Source organism: Camellia sinensis, chromosome 15 (genome assembly GCF_055761805.1).
Source record: "Camellia sinensis isolate YWXY chromosome 15, ASM5576180v1, whole genome shotgun sequence".
Taxonomy (NCBI): domain Eukaryota; kingdom Viridiplantae; phylum Streptophyta; class Magnoliopsida; order Ericales; family Theaceae; genus Camellia; species Camellia sinensis.
Genome location: NC_138975.1, coordinates 117,940,055 through 117,958,753, shown reverse-complemented (window position 1 = coordinate 117,958,753; position 18,699 = coordinate 117,940,055). Strand labels below are relative to the sequence as shown.

Sequence of the window (18,699 nt, the reverse complement as noted above, 5' to 3'; positions counted from 1 at the left end):
AAAGAGAGATTCCAATTAAATTTTTATTATATATATATATATATATATATATATATAAAATAAGAAAGAAAGAAAGGTTTTTCCGGTTCTCTCAAAATAAGCCGGTTTTCAACTATGACCGGTTCAGTGGGTGTACCCATATCGAAACCTCGACCGGTCGGCGGTTCAACCGATTGAACCGGCCGGTCCGGTCCGGTTTTTAAAACCATGTATAAGAGTTTGGGATGATTTGATATTTTGTTATAATTGAGTAGATATATGTGAGAGAAAAAATGATTAAGAAAGAGAGAGGAGAGAGAAAAAGTGATTGATTGATGAGTAGAAGAGAGAAAGTGATTTTGAAATTTTTTTTCCAAAATCATTAAACCAAACAAAATTTTGAAAATTTTTCTCCAAAATTTATTTCTCAGATGCAAACCAAACAAGGCCTTAATTTTTGACATTGATTTTTCATTAAAAAACATTGAGTATATAAAACAGATGCAAAATATGGAATAATGTACATACATGTTCAGAGAGAGAGAGAGAGAGAGGATAATAATATAATTAAAACAGATGCAAAATATGGAATAATGTGCAAACATACATGGTGTTTAGCCTTGTTGGAGTATCAAGACATATTTATAATATAATTATTTTTCAAGGCTATTTAAGACTTCCCATGTATTCTTATTTATTTTTTTTAAATTCAAAATGAGGGGGTATATGTCTGTTAAAATACAAGGATAGATTCTAAACGACAATGCTACGTACCTCAAATTTTGTGGCTCAAAAGTGGCTCAAATGGCCAAAATGACGTCGTTTTGAGTACAGAACAACATAAAAATGGCCAAAACGACGTCGTTTTGGCCATTTGAGCCACTTTTGAACCACAAAATTTGAGTTACGAGATATTTTCCTTTCTAAATATCCCATTTATTTATTTACTTATTTTTACGCCTACTATATGCATTACATTGTGAAGAAATATTTGTATGCATAGGTGTATACAGAAATTTAATATATTTATTTAAAAGCTCTCAAATACAAGAGGAGAAAATAACTCATTTTGAAAACTAAAATTACCTTGGAAAGGATTAGTTAGAAATTAGAAATCTACCAAATGTTGATGGAAGGCATATGTTGCACTTTGTAAAAGTCTTCTTTTTTTTCCCTGTTGACCCCTTGAAGCTTGTTATAAAATGTTTTACTCAAATTGAGTTCGGTTTATAATTTGGGTGTGAATTCGTTAGGTAATTGAGAGTTTTTGTATATATATTTTTTTATTGTTTAGTGAATTGATTTGTGGCTTTTAACATGTAGTTTTTTTTAATCACATTTGGAGGTGCTCCAATTGTGATTTTTTTTTCACGTTATATCATTGTGTTGATTTGTCATTACTTGTTAGTAGATATAATTCAATTTTCATTTAATTGGATTACATCTATGATTGTTTGATTAGAAATTATTATTCATCATTAAAATTGAATCTTAATTGCAAATTACAATCTCGTAGGATTTTAAGATTTTCACTACCAAAAGACATCAATGCTCCCAGGAGCAAGACTTCCAATCCTTGGATCTCCCAGGCGATTTTGGATTCCATTCATGATGCTGCCAATGCTCTATTTCATTACTGTCCCTTTGGATAAACTGGTTCTACATCCTATTGACCAAATAGGATCTGCATCTTCAGGAACTAGTGCAAGATTTTTTGCTCTCTGCAATGAGATAAACATAAAAGGTGTGAGCAGACAACATCTTCTATGAAAGAGATGCAACTCTAAGGTCTAGAGTGTATACATTCTTAAAAAAAATTTACAAAGTTTAATGAGTCTCAATCTAAGAAGAATGGACACTTTTAAAATGGTAACGTATCGTGTCTAATACCGACATGACACAATATTCACTAGGCTCTTTCTAATACTTAGACACATAAAATATATTACAAGTTCGAATAAAATAACTTGGAATCCAATGATAGAACAAAAATTAAGTAAATTTATATCAATTCTCCTCCTTTATACTTAAAAAATGAATATATAAGACTTAAATATTCATATATATGACGTAATAATTATTTATTCATATATATAACGTATCATAAATAAATAAATTATATATTTTGCAGGTGTCCCTACTGTGTCATGTTCTACATTTTTTAAAAAATTTACATGCCGATGTGTCAGTGTCCTATCACATGTCTGTATCCATGCCTTTTAGGTATATGAATAACGGCGTGAAGGTAATTAAACCCCTTAGCAAAATACACAAATTCATCAATTCAAGCACCAAAATGAAACTTAATTCTAAAACTTACTCACAAGTTCATCTGTGTTAACTATAAAAAAGGGAGCTCCCTAGAGTCACCATCTTCGATTATCGCAATGGGTATCGTGATAATCCTGTGAACTCTTTAAATTTAAATATTTTTAAATTTAAATTTAAGTGTAAATTATAAATACATTATTAATATTTGCTTAAAATATAAATTACTTATTATGAATTAAAATATTAAAAATACTCTCTTATTAAAAAAATTTATTTAACAGAGTTAACTGAAAAAATAAAATTTCTAATTGTTCTCTTATACAATAATAAAATTAAATGAATTATTAATTGAAATAAATTTCGATCATCATTAAAAATTGTTAATTACCTTGATAGTTTATTAATAAAAGAGATTAGTTGTTATGAAATAAAAAATTTAAAAAACGAAATATAATTTTTTAAATTATTTTATATTTTAAATAAATTTTAAAAGAAGTATATATAAATTTTTTTAAAAATTTAAATATGAGAAACGAAACCGGCGATAATTTTCCAACACTGTACTTGCATTGAAATGGGACGGAAAGTAAAACTAACACAAATCTGGTGCGTATGTTGAACGCGTTTGGTTAGGTTGGGTGGGGTCGGATCCATATGTTCAACGCAATAACGTGTGAACCACTCACTTTTTTCGACGCTGTACTTTCTCTTTTTCTTTCTAACGGCTGATTTGGTAATTTAATATTTTAGTTTAAAAGTTAAAAAATTAAATAATTTATAATTTATATCAAAAAATTAATTTTTTTTTACATATTTTTTCGCAAAAAATTAAAAAATTATTCTAAATATATTAATTTTTTTATCTCATATTTTAACTAAAAAAATTAAAAATTACTAAAATAATATATTTGCAAATAAGTCCACCAATTTTATGACATTATTATAGTGAATAATTTAATTGCTCTTTTAATATGCGTTGCGAAAGATAATCTTAAGGTTTATTTTGGCAATATAATTAAAAATTAATTTTTTTATTTTTTAATTTTTTAAATGATATCATCTTTTTATTTTTTATATACTTTTTTTTTAAAAAAATTAATTTTTAATCTCCTTTTCAAAATAGGCCGCTTATCTTTCTCAACACATATTGAAGAAGATATTCACCCAAAAAAACACATATTGAAGTAGGAATTAAATTAGACTAATGTTAGATATTTTAAAAATTTTACTAAAATTTTTACCAAATGTCTTATATAGATGTGGAACCCACATAATGTGAGTTGCATGTGAGACATTTGGTAAAACTTTTAATAGAATTTTTGAAATCTTTAATATTTTTAATTAAATTATTCATTGTAATAATGTCATACAATGAGTGGACTTCTTTAAAAATAAAAAATAAAAAGATTGGGAGATGTTTTGGGAAGTTGGTAAAAAGCTGGCTTTTAACTTTTTACCAAGCTTTTTGGCTTTTTTGAAAGTGATTTGGAAAGTTAGTAAAAAATTGACTTTTTTGATTTTTGATTTAATATTTTTTAAAAGTGTCACATCAGTCTAAAATGACCAAAAGTGTCACATCAGTCTAAAATGACCAAAATATCCTTACTTTTTAATTAAAAACACTTTTTAAAATTAATTAATTATAATGTCCCAAAGGGTAATTTGATAAATTTTTAAGTGGCTTTTTTTTCTCTTCCCAAATGGGAATATCAGCGTTTTGGGAAGGTTGGCGTTTTGGAAAGGTAGTGAAAAACGTTGGCTTTTTGTTCACTTGCCAAAACGGCACATAGTTTTAGAAGAGCTCTAATAAATTGTCCCTCACCCATGATATAATTTTTATTTATTTATTTATTTTAATACCAAGTGTATAGAGCTTTGTTTAGAGTGCTATATTTAAACGATATACTATTTCCTTCACAACAAAAAGTGAGTGGAGTGCATGCGAAATGAAGGTGACCCTGACGAGAATATATTATTTCCGTCAAAACAAAAAGTGAGTGGAGTGCATGTGAAATGACGGTGACCCTGCCGAGAATATACTAAAACAAAAAGTGAGTGGACTGCATGTGCAATTCTAAGAACTGTGTCTCAATTAATCAATCTCTCTCTCTCTCTCTCTCTCCATTCTCTACACTCACCCCACATCCCAACCCCTTCTCTTTTCCAACCTTCATTCTAGGTTACCATCTACTCTTTAAATCCAGATTTTGTTGGGTTGGGAGGGAGTGGGTTTGAATTCAATTGTACCACAGTTTGATAATGGAAGTACCTGTTGTGTCATTCATTGTCAAAAGACTTGGAGTTTTGTTAGCTGAAGAAGCAAAATTCTTATACGGAGTAAGCGACCAAGTTGAACAAATCCGAGTTGAGTTGAATCGAATGCAATGCTTCTTACAAGACGCAGATTATGCAATACAATCAGATCATCATGTAGATGCGGGGGTCAACAACTGGGTTGCGGAAATCAGAAAACTTGCTTATGAAACCGAAGACATCATCGAAACTTATGTCATCCAAGTTTCATCCAAAAGGAACAAAAAAGGTTTCCGAAACACCCTTAAAAAATTCGCTTGCATCTTCAACGAATGGCAAGATGTTCACAGGGTGGGATGTGAGATTGGTGCCATTAAAATCAAGATCACTGACCTCATCGCTAGTTTACATACTTACAGCTTAAAAAGTATAGGTGAGCCAGTTCAAGTGTTCATTTTAAATTTTAGTATTTATTTATTTATTTGTTAATAATTTCAATTGTTGTTTTATATTTTTTATTTGAAGTATATTTTTCTCTCTTTTGAGATGCAAATTTATTGCTAATTAAAATTTGAAATTTAAATTATGTTAATATATTCCATTAAGCTTTCCTGTGACATAATCAATTTTAGGAAAGAATAATATTTTATTTTTTAATTTTTCAGTTAAATTTAGGGGAAATTAAAAAGACATAACTCTACGTTTGTGTAAGAATTTAAATATAACAACAATTTACTTGCTGGTTAAAATTGTTGAGATTTAAAATTTTAAAATAATAATGACAACTTTAAGAGTTCGTTTGTTTTTAGAGATAGAATGGAAGGGATTCACAGTGATGAGATTGAGAAAATTAAATAAAATTGTGTTTGTTTTGATGATAGTTATTGGTATAGGGATTGTCAAATTATTTTTATATAAAATAATAAAACAAATAAAAAATACAAAAACATTAAACATTAATGTTCAAAAAAAAAAATGCCTAACATGTAAAAAATAAAAAATTAAATTAAATTAAAATTAAAAAATTAAATTATTTTTAAATTTAAAATTTTTATTTTTGTATAAAAATATTTTTTATTTTTTCAAAAAAAATATTTTATTATTTTTTTAAGTATTGGTCAAATAATTTGTTATGATTTATATATATATATATATATATATATATATATAAGCATTTCAAAATTTTTTAAAATTTTAAAAAATAAATATTTAAAAAATATTTTGTACTTAAAAAAATTAAAAATATTAAAATTAAAATATTTTAAAAAATAAACCAAACTAAACTTTAAGTCCCATCAAATGAGGTCGATTATATGAATCTTTCTTCTCCATTCGACTCTATCAACGGCCATTTGGTTAGTCCAATTAAGGAGATTCCTATCTCTATTTACTATACTCTCTTATGTCAATTTAGAATTTTCCTAACACTTCCATCTACCATTACTGTATCACATTTCTTCACTACTGCCTTTATTGGTCTCTGTTGTATACCATCTCAATCTATTCTCTCTCAACTCATCTTTTATTGGTACTACTCCTACTCATTCACGAATATACTCATTCCTAATTATGTCTTTTCTAATCTTGTCACACATCCATCTTAGCATCCTCATCTCAGCAACACTCATCTTATCTATATGTTGTTTCTTAATTGCTCAACATTTCATCGCATACAACATTGCTAGTCTAATAACCATTCCGTAGAACTTTTCTTTTAGTCTAGTGGATACTCGTTTATCAGATAATACCCCATACGTACTCTTCCACTTAAGCCACTATGCCTTAATTCTATGGACTACATCTGCACCAATCTCCTCAACTGTTATGATAATCGATCCTAAATAATGAAAATGTTCACTATTAGGTAGTTCTTGATTTTTAATTTTATCTTCTCCTCTGCTTCTATTGTTACTATTATTAAAATTACACTCTATGTACTTTATCTTAATTCTACTTATCCTAAATCCTTTAAATTCAAGTGTTTCTCTACAAGTCTCCAACTTAGGGTGTGTTTGATTGGACGGACTGGATAAGGAGGATTAGAGTCCATCGGACTTGAATCCTAAGACTGTGAATCTCTCAGACTATTTAGTTGGATTGGATGTGTATCCCGTGTTTGTTTTTTCATGGGATTAGATGCCTGGAAAAAACTATTTTTAGTGAATCCAATGTTTGGTTGGACGGACTGGATAGGATAGATGAATAAAAAATTATTTTACCCTTTTTCAATTGTTTTCTAAGTAATAGCAATATTAAACATATCTTTAATATTTTAATTTATTTTTTACACAATTAAATAAATTTATTTTTTTTAAATAAAATAAATAAAATATCAATAAAAATATATGTTATTTTTTTAATTAAAATTTTAAATAAATTTATTTTTAAAAATAATAATAATTAAAAAATGAAATAAAATAAAATATCTATTAAAATTTAAATATTGAAATTAAATAAAATATAAACAAAATTTTAAAATAAAACATCAATAAAATATCTATAAAAAAATTATTTAAAAAAATTAAATAAATAAAACATCAATAAAAAGTTAAACAAAATTATTTTATTTTTACATTGAGACATTTAAATTTTGGGTCCTGTTATGGTGTGCAACCCCTTAAGGTTGCACACCATATGCAACCAACACAAAAGGTGTAAATGGAAGGTGTAAATATAAAACAGGACAGCAAACAGAAAGGCGTAAGTGTAAGGTGTAAATTACACACTTAAGAAAAGTCTTTAAATTTTATTGAATTTTACTAAATAAAATACATAGTTAAATAGTAGAGGGTTAAAATGGTCATTTCATATTCTAATCCCAACAGTAAATAGTCTAATAAAAATTATCCCATACCCTTCCTATATAACGCCCCCAAAATAATAACACAAACACATCTATAAACATCTATAAATAAATAGCATAAATTAGGGTCTTAGTCCTTTCATTACATAAAGTTAATGAATACAAAGAGTTTAACGTAAATAAATACCCTATTGGCTTACACCTTTCCAAGCCTTAACTTGGTTACAACAAAAGTAAGACTAACCCTTACAATTAAAGCCCTAAGCTATACAAAATATAACAAAACAAGAAGCTCTTGCTTCTCGGAGATCCCCCCAATACTATTGCCTTGGTGGAGAGATGCCATCATTACCTGAAAATGTTATTCCCAAATAGGGTGAGCCATAGCCCAGTAGAAATCATCTAACACAGTACATGTAGTTTAGCAAAGGTATAAGTACAAGTGCATAAACAATGCATGTGATGAAACGTTTCACAACATTATATACTCATGAGATATCAATTTCAAGTCTTATCTATTTCTCTTCAATTCATATTCCGTTCATTTATTTGTCTCTATTCATGAGTCAATTTCATTATTTCTCAACAACCGAATTGATGCTACAACTCAAAAATTTTCGAATCATACAGCACATATGCATAAACACTTCAAACTTCTATTTCACGTAAATTTCGTCCGCAGACAGCCGTCAAACGAAACTCATGTAAACGTAGGCTATACAAGCACTACAATTGCCATTTTACGGTTATTTCGTCCACGGGCTAGGCATTCATGTATAATTTCAGGACTTTCACCCAGGACACTCCGGCCAACTTAATTATAATGGAGTCCATCCATTTTTTCTTCCCAAACAAATATCCATACATATGCAATGTATTTAGACAGATAATCGAACATGAAGTACATCCCCTTTCCACTTCCAAACAAACATACATATACAATGTATATAAACACAGTCATATTCAATGACAACCATCAAGAGATTAGTTTCAAGTCACCTAATCCACATACAATTTCTACAACAGTCAAAGTTATCCGCCACCGATAGCCCAATACAATTATCTCTAAACAGATATTAAATCTCAAACAGATAGTTTATTCAAAAGTTCTAAAAGACTGAGTTGATACATAACTAATCCCACCATTCATATCAATGCCCTCTCAATTTCACATTTCCAATGTAAATTGCAATTATTTGTACAGAATAATAGTTGATCTAATTAGGGCATCTTCCCCATTTTTCCCAAATATTAACCAAGTGTCAAAATCATCAAATTAGACATAACACAACATCATTTTCAAACCCAACAAGCATCTATTTCACCTACACCCAAAACTCCTATTTCCATTTTATGCCTAAACCCTAGGTTTGTTTAAAACATCCCCAAATCACACCATTGTTACACAAGAGACAAATAACTAAGCTAAATATCATATGAAGGTGTAGAAGATCCCTACCTCAAGTGAGAAGACGAGGCAAAGCAAGGGAGAAACTCCAAGAACACCGAAACCCACTTCTATTCGGATCAAAAGTTAGATCTTGACGAGCTCTACCTTTTTCTCAAAGGCACTAGGGTGGAAATCCCAATGGATCTAGATGAAATCTAAGAGAGAAGGTGAATTATAGAGAAAGAAGCTCAAAAACAAGCTTTTTGGAAAGTTTTAGAGAGAGAGAGATATGAAAAAATGATTCCAAATGTCATCTTCTCGGACTGAAATATACGTAGTTCGCTCGAGCATGGGAAGTGACGCTTGAGCGTTAGACACAAGGATCCGCTCGAGCGTGGAATGCACATTTCTAGCATTTTCAAAACTGCAAAAATATACTGAAAGTTGACGAATCCTGCTCAAGCGCGAGAATGACCGCTTGAGCGGAGGAGCAAAATTTGTGAAGCCCGCTCGAGCGGAAAGACCAAAAGCTGGGCATCACAAGTTTGGAAAAACAAGCACCCAATCTGTTCCAAACGCACAACAACAACTTGATAACCAAGATAAGGGAAGACAAAGGAAACAAGATATGAATAATCATTCTAAACTATAACAACCCGAGTCCAAAATACAATAGGTAACGGGTCAAAACCAAAATCACTATACCCTAGGATAGTATAATCCCCCATATGGGGGATAAAAAATCCAGCCGAACTCCATGTCCGGCAGACTAAAAAAAAAAAACAAACGCCGGATAAAAAGCTTCCTCCAGCTCACAATACTAACAGTGGATGGTCCCCCCCTTATCCCCCTAGTGTTGATTCTTTCTCTAATCTCATCTATTAACACGATATCATCTGCAAAAAACATACACAATGGCACATCATCCTAAATATTTCGCGTCAACTCATCCATAACTAAAGCAAAATGATAATGATTTAAGGTTGATCATTGGTGTAACTCCACAATAATTGAAAATTTACTTGTCTCTTCAGCAGTGGTCACCACATCTTCATACATGTCTCTAATCACATCAATGTAGTTTTTTGTTATCCATTTCTTCTCTAACATTTACCAGATTGTATCCCAAGGCACTCTATCATATGTTTTCTCAAGATCGATAAAAACCATATGAATGACTTTTCTTTTCTCTATATTTTTCTATTACTCTCTTCAAAAGATAGATCGATCCATTGTTGACCTACCAGACATAAATCCAAATTGATTTTCTGACGCTTATGTTAAAATATTTTTAAAAAAATATAACGCACAAATGTAGTAAATACAGTGCACATTAAAAAAATAAATAAATATTTACAATAAAAAATTTTACTCTAATAAAATAAAATAAAGTAAAATTTCAAATATTTAAAAAAAATAAACTCAAAACAATTTTAAAGTACAACTCAAAACTTAAAACTATTTTCAAAACTCATGACTAAACAAGTTTTTTCTTTTTAAAACTCATTTCAAAAACTTATCTTTCAAAACACAACTCCATACTCAAATCATAATTTTAAAATTAAACCAAACGAAGCCCTAATTTTTCTCATAACATCATTTCTCTCTCGTGTGACCTTTTACGTTGTTGAAGTGATTTCAAAATTTTAAAATTTAATAATTTTTTATTTATATCTCCATTTTTTGTAAAATTTATATTTTTAGAAATTTCATTGACTTAGTCTAACTTGGTCATCGAAATTTCATTGACTAATCGAAATTTTACCAGCCTGTCTTAGGTCAATAAAATTTCGTCAACTTTTTTTTTTTGAAATTTATATTCATCATGGATCTTATTTTACAGATTTTGATGGAGCAATTCCAAAAATACAAATTTTATAAATAAAAAAAATTAGATCAAAAGTTATATAATTTTGAAATTTTTAAATGAGTTAAAAAGGTAATAGGTGATACCTGAAGCGGTGTAATCGAAGTATTTTTGTCTTTTGGACCTATATTACTATACAAAATTGTGCTGTCCTTATTCTTCTAAGAAAATATTACTAGAAATCATAAACAAAAAAATCCTGTAAATTTATAAAAACATATAAAAATAATATTTCACAATTTTAACCTCCACTTTTTTTAATATATATTTTATAAAGGATGTATTGTTATTTGGTGAAAAATGATTCATAAAATAGAATTTTTATATACAAAATTCATACAAACTATGTGACACTGTTATTTTTGGACCATAAAATGAGTGTTTTTTCCTCTTGAAAATGAAAGAATCACAAAAGAAAAAAAAATCATTTTATGTGAGTTTTTTGTATGAAAATTCTATTTGTACAATATTATTATTGAAAATCGACTGTTAGAAAGGCTAAACTAATACTGCTATAGGTGAAGGCGTAAGAAGTTCGACAATAGAGAAGCAACAAGAATTGAGGCAATCGTATCAGCATGTTGTTGAAGAGGATTTTGTTGGGTTTGAGGAAGACTTGAACAAGGTTGTGAAACATTTGGTGCAAGTTGATGACTGTACTCCTAGTCGAGTTGTCTCTATTTGCGGCATGGGTGGTTTGGGGAAGACCACTCTAGCTAAAAAAGTATATCATCACATAGATGTTCAGAATCATTTTGATTGTTTGGCATGGGTGTGCATATCTCAGCAGTACCAAACAAGAGATATTCTGCAAGGAATCTTCATCAAACTTGTTCCTAGAAGGAATGAAGAGGTTGTCAAGATGAGAAATGAAGAGTTGTTTGAGCAACTTTATGAAGTCCAGCAGAGGAAAAAATGCTTAGTTGTATTGGATGATATTTGGTCAATAGAGGCTTGGAAGAGCTTGAAACCGGCCTTCCCAAATGGAAACACGGGCAGCAAAATATTGCTAACGACTCGTAATAAAAAACTGCCTTCACAGATAGATCCAGACCATATCTTCCATGAACCCTTGTGTTTAAATGACGAGAAAAGTTGGGATCTACTTCAAAAGAAATCATTACTAAGAAGAGATGGTAGAGGTAATATTAATCAGTCTACATTGCTATATATTTTGATACAAATTAAATTATTTCAATGTTAGTTTTCATATCATCTGTGTGATCTATTATCATCTAAAAAGATTAATGACTCACGGGCAGAGATTTGGGAAAGATGGAAAATACTTTAGCTCTATTGGCCAAAGGGTCGTACCAAATGTATTTAGAATATTCATTTTACGAAAACTACATAAAATTGAAAACATTCAACTTCAAGTAATCACTTTCCAATGAGATAGAAAATAAAATTTTACACAAACATATTTGCACCTCCATACCTTTTCACTTGTATCTCATCTCATAATCACTTGCACCCCCATATTTTTATAATTTTTTTTTCTCTATCCCATTGTGTTGTAATTCCCCCAAGTTTCAATAGTTGGAATAGGTAAGGACTCATACAAAAAAAATCAAATTAATCAGGCATTCAAAATCACACGATCCATAGTTGTTTTCTAAAAATAGATAGTATATTATCAAAATCATGGAGTATTTTAAAAATAAATAAATAAATATGATCTTATTATTATGTGGTTATAAATATATGATTAATTATGATTTTTTTCATAGTTCATTTACTCGATAAATCTTACAATATAAATGATTCAAATAATCGAAATAGATCCAAATTGGCCCACACAAAGGGTTACAACAGCATTCCCAAGACACCAACAACAACTTAATGGTTATCAAACATATAGAAACATAATTTATACAAATATATATAAGCTAAACTATCAATAGGTCTTAATAGTTGGACTTAATTTCCATTAAGTCCAAATAAAAATAAGTCCTAGTAAAACCGTTACTAAAAATAATTTTTTTGTGATAATTTTTTGTATGTTGCTAAAAATTGACAATTATTGATTTGTTTTGGTCACGGTTTTTATAAATTATTGCTAAAACTTACAATTAGTGACGTTTTTCTGTGGCGAATTTTTCAAACTGTTGCTAAAAGTTAAAAAGTAGTGACTTTTTTTGTGACTCCTTTTAAAACTGTCCCTAAAACTTATAATTAGTGATATTTGTTGTGACAAAATTTTCAAACTGTCGTTGAAAATTAACACCTATTAAGACTTACACGTAAGTTCGCTATATATATACAGATATATGATGTGACATATTTAAGTCTTCTTATTTTAAATCAAAAGACCTATTGGATGGGTCATGCTATATGCAAGTTATGACATTTGTAATTTTGATTATCAAAAATGTCATAGCTAAATTATTTTCAATTATAATTGAAAAAATGAGTCATAACTAAACACCATAGAAGGTATAACTAAAGACATTTTAAATCATATTTAAAACAATATCATAATCAATATCACAATGAATCATAAATAACACAACAATAAATTATAATCAAATCATAACTAACAATACGATAACTTATAACTAAATATCACAAAAATTACAGACCCTGAAAGTAGAATTCCCCAACCCACCCCCCCCCCCCCCCCCCCCTTTTGGAGCGGACTTTATTTCAAAACTACATCTACCATATTATTCTAATTAAATATTTTGTAAATTAATGATAAAATAGCATTTCCATCCCCCAAAAAAATGTGGTCCAAGCATTTCACTTTGAAAGAAAAGCCACTTCTTTTATGTAATTATTACTCTAAGGCCATGTTTGTTTGGGTGGATATGAGTTTGGGATTGGACTAATAATCTAATAAAATTATTAATCCGATGTTTGGTTAAACAATTAAAGTACGGACTAATTATTTTAAACTTGACTATTAGTTAAGATAGGATACATAATCCAACGGATTCGTAATGCTTGGACTATTAGTCATGGGAATGCTAATCCAGTCCGCCCAAACAAACATGGTGTAAAAGAACTGAACACAACTGGATGCTAAAAAATTTAGTGTTAATTATAACAACATCCGGTGAACTAGTACGGAATATTAGGGTTGGTTTGACATAAACTAAATAATACAAAAAGTCAAAAAGTTACTATCCTATTTAAGTCACATCATCTTATTTAAACCACATTACCTCTCTAACACATCACATCAAACCCAACCCAAACCCAACCCATATAAGCCAATAAGTCAAAAAGTGCACTTTTTTAGAACATCCCAAACCAACCCTAATATCCTCTTAAACTACAAAATTGTATAGTTAAACCTTTTAATTTTAAAATATCATACAAATATCTCTATTAGAATTATTATTACTCTAAAAGAACTAAACACAACTGGATGTTAAAAAATTTAGTGTTAATTATAATAACCGGTGAACTAGTACTGAATATTAATATCCTCTTAAACTACAAGATTGTATGGTTAAACCTTTTAATTTTAAAATATCATACAAATATCTCTATTAGAATTATTAGGCACTTCTAGAGTACCATGTTATCTACCTGATCTACTCTCGGTCAATGAGAAACTGCAATAAAAACTAAATAGTCATCATTTGTCTCTTAACTACTCCCACAAAGATGAGTTAACATGTTCCATTCATAAAAGTTTTTGCAATGCAATTAATATGAAACACCATATTGACAATAACACATAATACTCCAAGACTAGTCACTTAATTATTGATTAAAATTTGAATGACGTAAGTTATGTATGATAACTTTGAAATACTAGCTTGAAGAATGGAATCTAAAAGGAAGGTTAGGGGTACATAAATCACTCTTTTTATTTATTTTTATTTTTCGTTTTGTAAAAAATTAAAAAATAATTAAAATAACAAATTCTCAAACGGGGCCACAGTTCACTTCTTGGCTCCTTAACATCACTCTCTTTGCACCAAATGCATGCATGAATTTGAGCTTTTTCTTCTTCTTTGTTGATATAGAACTTTTGATTGAAAAGATGCAAGTAACAATGTAAACACTGCTGACTTTGAGGCAAAGTTGAGGACGTGGCTGTTTTGGACCACAAAAATTGGTTGAAAAAAAACTATCCCTTAAATAGAAACAAAAAAGCTTGTTGATGTAGTAAATTATTTAAAATTAACAGATGATTAATTTCCAAATATATGGTTTGCGTATAGAATGTTATTGACCATCCGTGTTACAGTTGTTTCTGAAGAAATAAACTTTTTAAATTGAAATTGATTAAATCTTACCTTTGGTCAACTTTGTCACAAGAATGATTCAATGGATTTGATTGTTAAATTGAATTATGCAAGTTTGATTAGTAATTTTACAACTACTAATTTGAGTTTTATACTCGAGAATACGAAAGTTCAAAAATTTTAAATTAAATTTAAATTACCAACTGATTTAATTTTGCAAAAAAAAAAAAAAAAAGGTTTAAAAATCAATCCATATTACAAGCTCGCTTTAGAATTATCTATCTATATATGTATAAAAGGCCCATGTTAAAAAACTTGATTTGGGTCTTGAAAAGTCGGCAAATTTTCATTTTTTATTGCTTATTCACACATGCATTCATTAGAATTTTCACTTTGTTGTTTTATAGACTCTAGGCAATAATGTATTTTTTGTTGTTTTTAAATTTTGCATTTTGTCATTTTTGTAGACTCTGGAGTGCTTGACACAAATATGGAGGCAATAGGGAGGAAAATGGTAAAGCTGTGTGCTGGTTTACCGTTAGCAATCATTGTGCTTGGTGGACTTTTGGCAACAAGGCATACATTAAGGGAATGGGAGGTTGTATACCAAAATGTTCGTTCACATAAATGGAGTGACGACCCCATACAACATGACAATGGAGTATCAACGGTGTTAGCTTTAAGCTACCATGACTTGCCTTATCAATTGAAGCCATGTTTTCTGTATTTTGGTCACTTTTTGGAGGATTATAGGATGAATGCTGAAAGACTATATCACTTGTGGATAGGTGACGGTATAATTGTAGATGATGATAGAGTGGGGGATGAAACAATAATGGATGTGGCAAAACGTTACTTGGGTGCGCTTGCACAGAGGTGCATGGTTCAAGTAGAAGTAGAGGAGTATACTCAAAAGATCAATTATTGCCGCATTCATGACCTTATGTTGGAGCTGTGTTTATCAAAGGCAAAAATGAATGATTTTCTTGGGATCATTCATCTTCAACGCGAAACTGATCTAGCTAATTGCTTTTCCACCACAACATCAACAACTACTGCTCCTAAAATACGCAAACTTGCAATTCATTTGAATCAGGATGTCGAAAGAGTTGTCCTCCCTGAATTGGAGGCAACTAAACATCTACGATCCATATTGTTCTGCAATTCAAGGAGTGTCGACGAGGAGTCTTCAATAGAGTTGAACTCCCATTTGAAGTACTTCAAATTGCTTAGGAATTTGGATCTTGAAGCATTTAAGTTTGATGAAAAGTCAGTCGAATCAATAGGCAACCTAATTAGCTTGAGGTACTTGAGGTTTGGAGATTGTTTGATACCGAAATGGCATTCGTCTATCTGCAAGTTGAAACACTTGCAAACCTTGGATTTACGACATTGCAAGTTCAACTCAGGTGAAGTAATAGTCATACATGGAATGGAACAATTGAGGCATTTGTATATTCAGTTGTATTTCAATCTCAATGTTAAATTCAAATTTGATGGGTTGAGCAACCTCGAAACATTAGGAGGGTTTAACACAGGGTCTTGTGACGTCAATGATCTGTGTAAATTGATCAATCTTCGGCAACTAGAAGATGCAACTTTCTGGAAGAAGCACAATCAGGACTTAGCGGCTTTCATCAACTACCTAAGCATCGGTGCCGACCACCTCCGACAAACATCCTTATCAATTGTTGAATTTTGCAAAGAAGAAGAAGAAGACTTGACTCTTCTCAAACAACTGTTAGGGTGTCACAATCTTTACAGATTGAGTATTACTGGAATTATTCCCGAGTTACCAGAGAACTGCCAGGGTTTCTCTCCCAACCTCATCGAGTTAACGTTGCTGGATTGTAACCTTGAAGACGACCCTATGCCAACATTGGAGAGGCTACCTAACCTACAACATCTCATTTTGGGTGAGGATGCTTTTGTGGGGGACAAAATGGTTTGCTCCGCTAATGGTTTCCCCCAACTCAAAACCCTATATCTCTGTATGCTTTCGCATTTCAAAGAGTGGGAGGTGGAAAAAGAAGCCATGTCCAATCTCTCTTCTTTAGAAATTGGATTTTGCCCAACACTAGAAATGGTTCCAGAGGGACTGAGATTCATTGCTACCCTCCAACGATTTACAATTAGAGGAGCGGACAATAAATTCAATAACAAGCTTCGAAGGGTCAATGGGGAAGAAGGAGAAGATTTTTACAAAGTGCGACATGTGTCTTCCCTCAACATTCGGTAAATTTCTTAATTCTGGATAATTCTTTCTTTCACAAGAGACCAAACAACTGTTGGGTCTCTTATCATTTCTTTCACATCCCCCTCATTAATTCTCATCATAAAATTTGTTGATATATATATATATATATATCTCTGCTTTTTTGCCTTTATATTGGTTTAGGGGTGGACAAATTATCATAGAATCAAAAAAAACTAAACCAAACCGAAATTATTGGGTTGGTTTGGTTTTTTTTTTTTGAATACATTGGTTTAGTTTTGAGTCTTCAATTCTATAATTCAATAGGATTGGATTAATTTTTGGTTTAGGTTCTATCTATCTCGAACAAAATTCATAACCAAATCTATATATTTATTTATATTATAAGATTCAATCTATATCGGCATGTTTTTACCTAATTGGTCTATTCTAATGGACTTGATTACAACTAATCATTTCTCACTATTTATTTTGATTTTCAGTTGATATTGAGAAGCATAAGAAGAAGAATGGGAAGTGGAAGAAGAAAATGCTGGAAGGTAGAGTTAGAATTTACGGTACTTAATTTTATTTTATTAGTTGTGTTACTGGATTTGATTTATTTTGGTTGTATTTAAACTTGAGTTGGACTTCACTATATTATTCACAAATGTTGGCTTGTATTAAATAATATTTATTTTATGTTTGTGTAAAATTTAAATATTAAAGACTTGTTTATTTTAATTATTTGGTTCAAGTGCATGATTCATTTCAATATGTTCTAAATTTAATATCAATTCAAACCAAACTGACACCTCTACTGGTTCATATCCATAAAAAAAATTAATACGAGACTTGAGTAATAAAAGCTGAGATTTTTTATAATAGATCCCCTATAATAAGATTTTTTCATAAGAAAACAAACGAGCCCATAAGTTTTATTGTGAGGAGGACAACACGTGCTACAAACACAACCCAATTTCTGAATAGCTAATTTTATTTTTTAAACTTTTAAATACTAATTTTTTATTCAAAATTTTATTTTTTGAAAGTAATTTTTGAAATACTTTCATCAAAATCCATTTAGTAAGAATTTCGTATTGAATATGCAATATTGAAGAAAATGTTATTTACTTTTCAAACAATGAAATTTTTATTATCTGTGAACAGAGAAATTTCATATTAAAAATTAAAAATCCAAAATTAAGTGATACAAAATGAAAAACCATATTTCATTGTTTGTAGATTAGAAAGAAATTTCACTGTCTATTGACATTAAATAAAAAAATTTAAACTAGAGGGATAAAATGCAAAATTAGCATTGGTTGCTAAAAAAATTGCGATAAAAAGAGGCATCACGCTCACTATCAAGTACAAACTTTTGTTATGTATTGTGTGTGTTTTTTTTTTTTTTTTAAATTTCGTCCTAGGCTCATTAATTTGTGTTTTAGAGAGAGTATCATTAAAGAACTAAACGAAATTTTTTATATTTTTCTGAATTACCAATGCACATGCAATGCATATGCCATATGACCCTTCTAACAGATAAATTAGCACTCAATTGAACGTTGTAAATCAAAATTTCAAATGTAAAAACAATTTGTTAGGTGTGGACATTTTGGTTAAAATCATGAAAGGAGGATATTTATTTTTTTAAACTGTATTTAGATCATGAACTTAAGTGATATTTAGAAAAGATTAAATGAAAAACTTGATAAAATGTACATGAAATATAACTAC

At 29.8% G+C, this 18,699-nt stretch overlaps 2 protein-coding genes across 2 annotated transcripts in view; one reads left to right on the top strand and one right to left on the bottom strand.

Annotated features, from left to right (window-relative positions):
* The window catches only part of LOC114268225 (uncharacterized), a 267,263-nt gene that overhangs the window by 240,840 nt on the left and 7,724 nt on the right, over window positions 1-18,699 (bottom strand). The gene's annotated exons all lie outside the window — the stretch shown is intronic.
* On the top strand, window positions 4,121-17,703 carry LOC114289350 (putative disease resistance protein At1g50180). The gene is made up of 4 exons (XM_082910086.1): window positions 4,121-4,936; window positions 11,082-11,705; window positions 15,233-17,000; window positions 17,463-17,703. The coding sequence occupies exons 1-4, from the start codon at window positions 4,510-4,512 to the stop codon at window positions 17,464-17,466; spliced, it is 2,823 nt and encodes a 940-aa protein (XP_082766212.1). The 5' UTR covers window positions 4,121-4,509; the 3' UTR covers window positions 17,467-17,703.

Coding starts and splice junctions, on each gene's coding strand:
- LOC114289350 (XM_082910086.1), top strand. CDS start 4,510: ATGGAAGTACCTGTTGTGTCATTCATTGTCAAAAGACTTGGAGTTTTG. Junction 4,937..11,081: donor TTACAGCTTAAAAAGTATAG/GTGAGCCAGTTC, acceptor ATACTGCTATAG/GTGAAGGCGTAAGAAGTTCG. Junction 11,706..15,232: donor ACTAAGAAGAGATGGTAGAG/GTAATATTAATC, acceptor TCATTTTTGTAG/ACTCTGGAGTGCTTGACACA.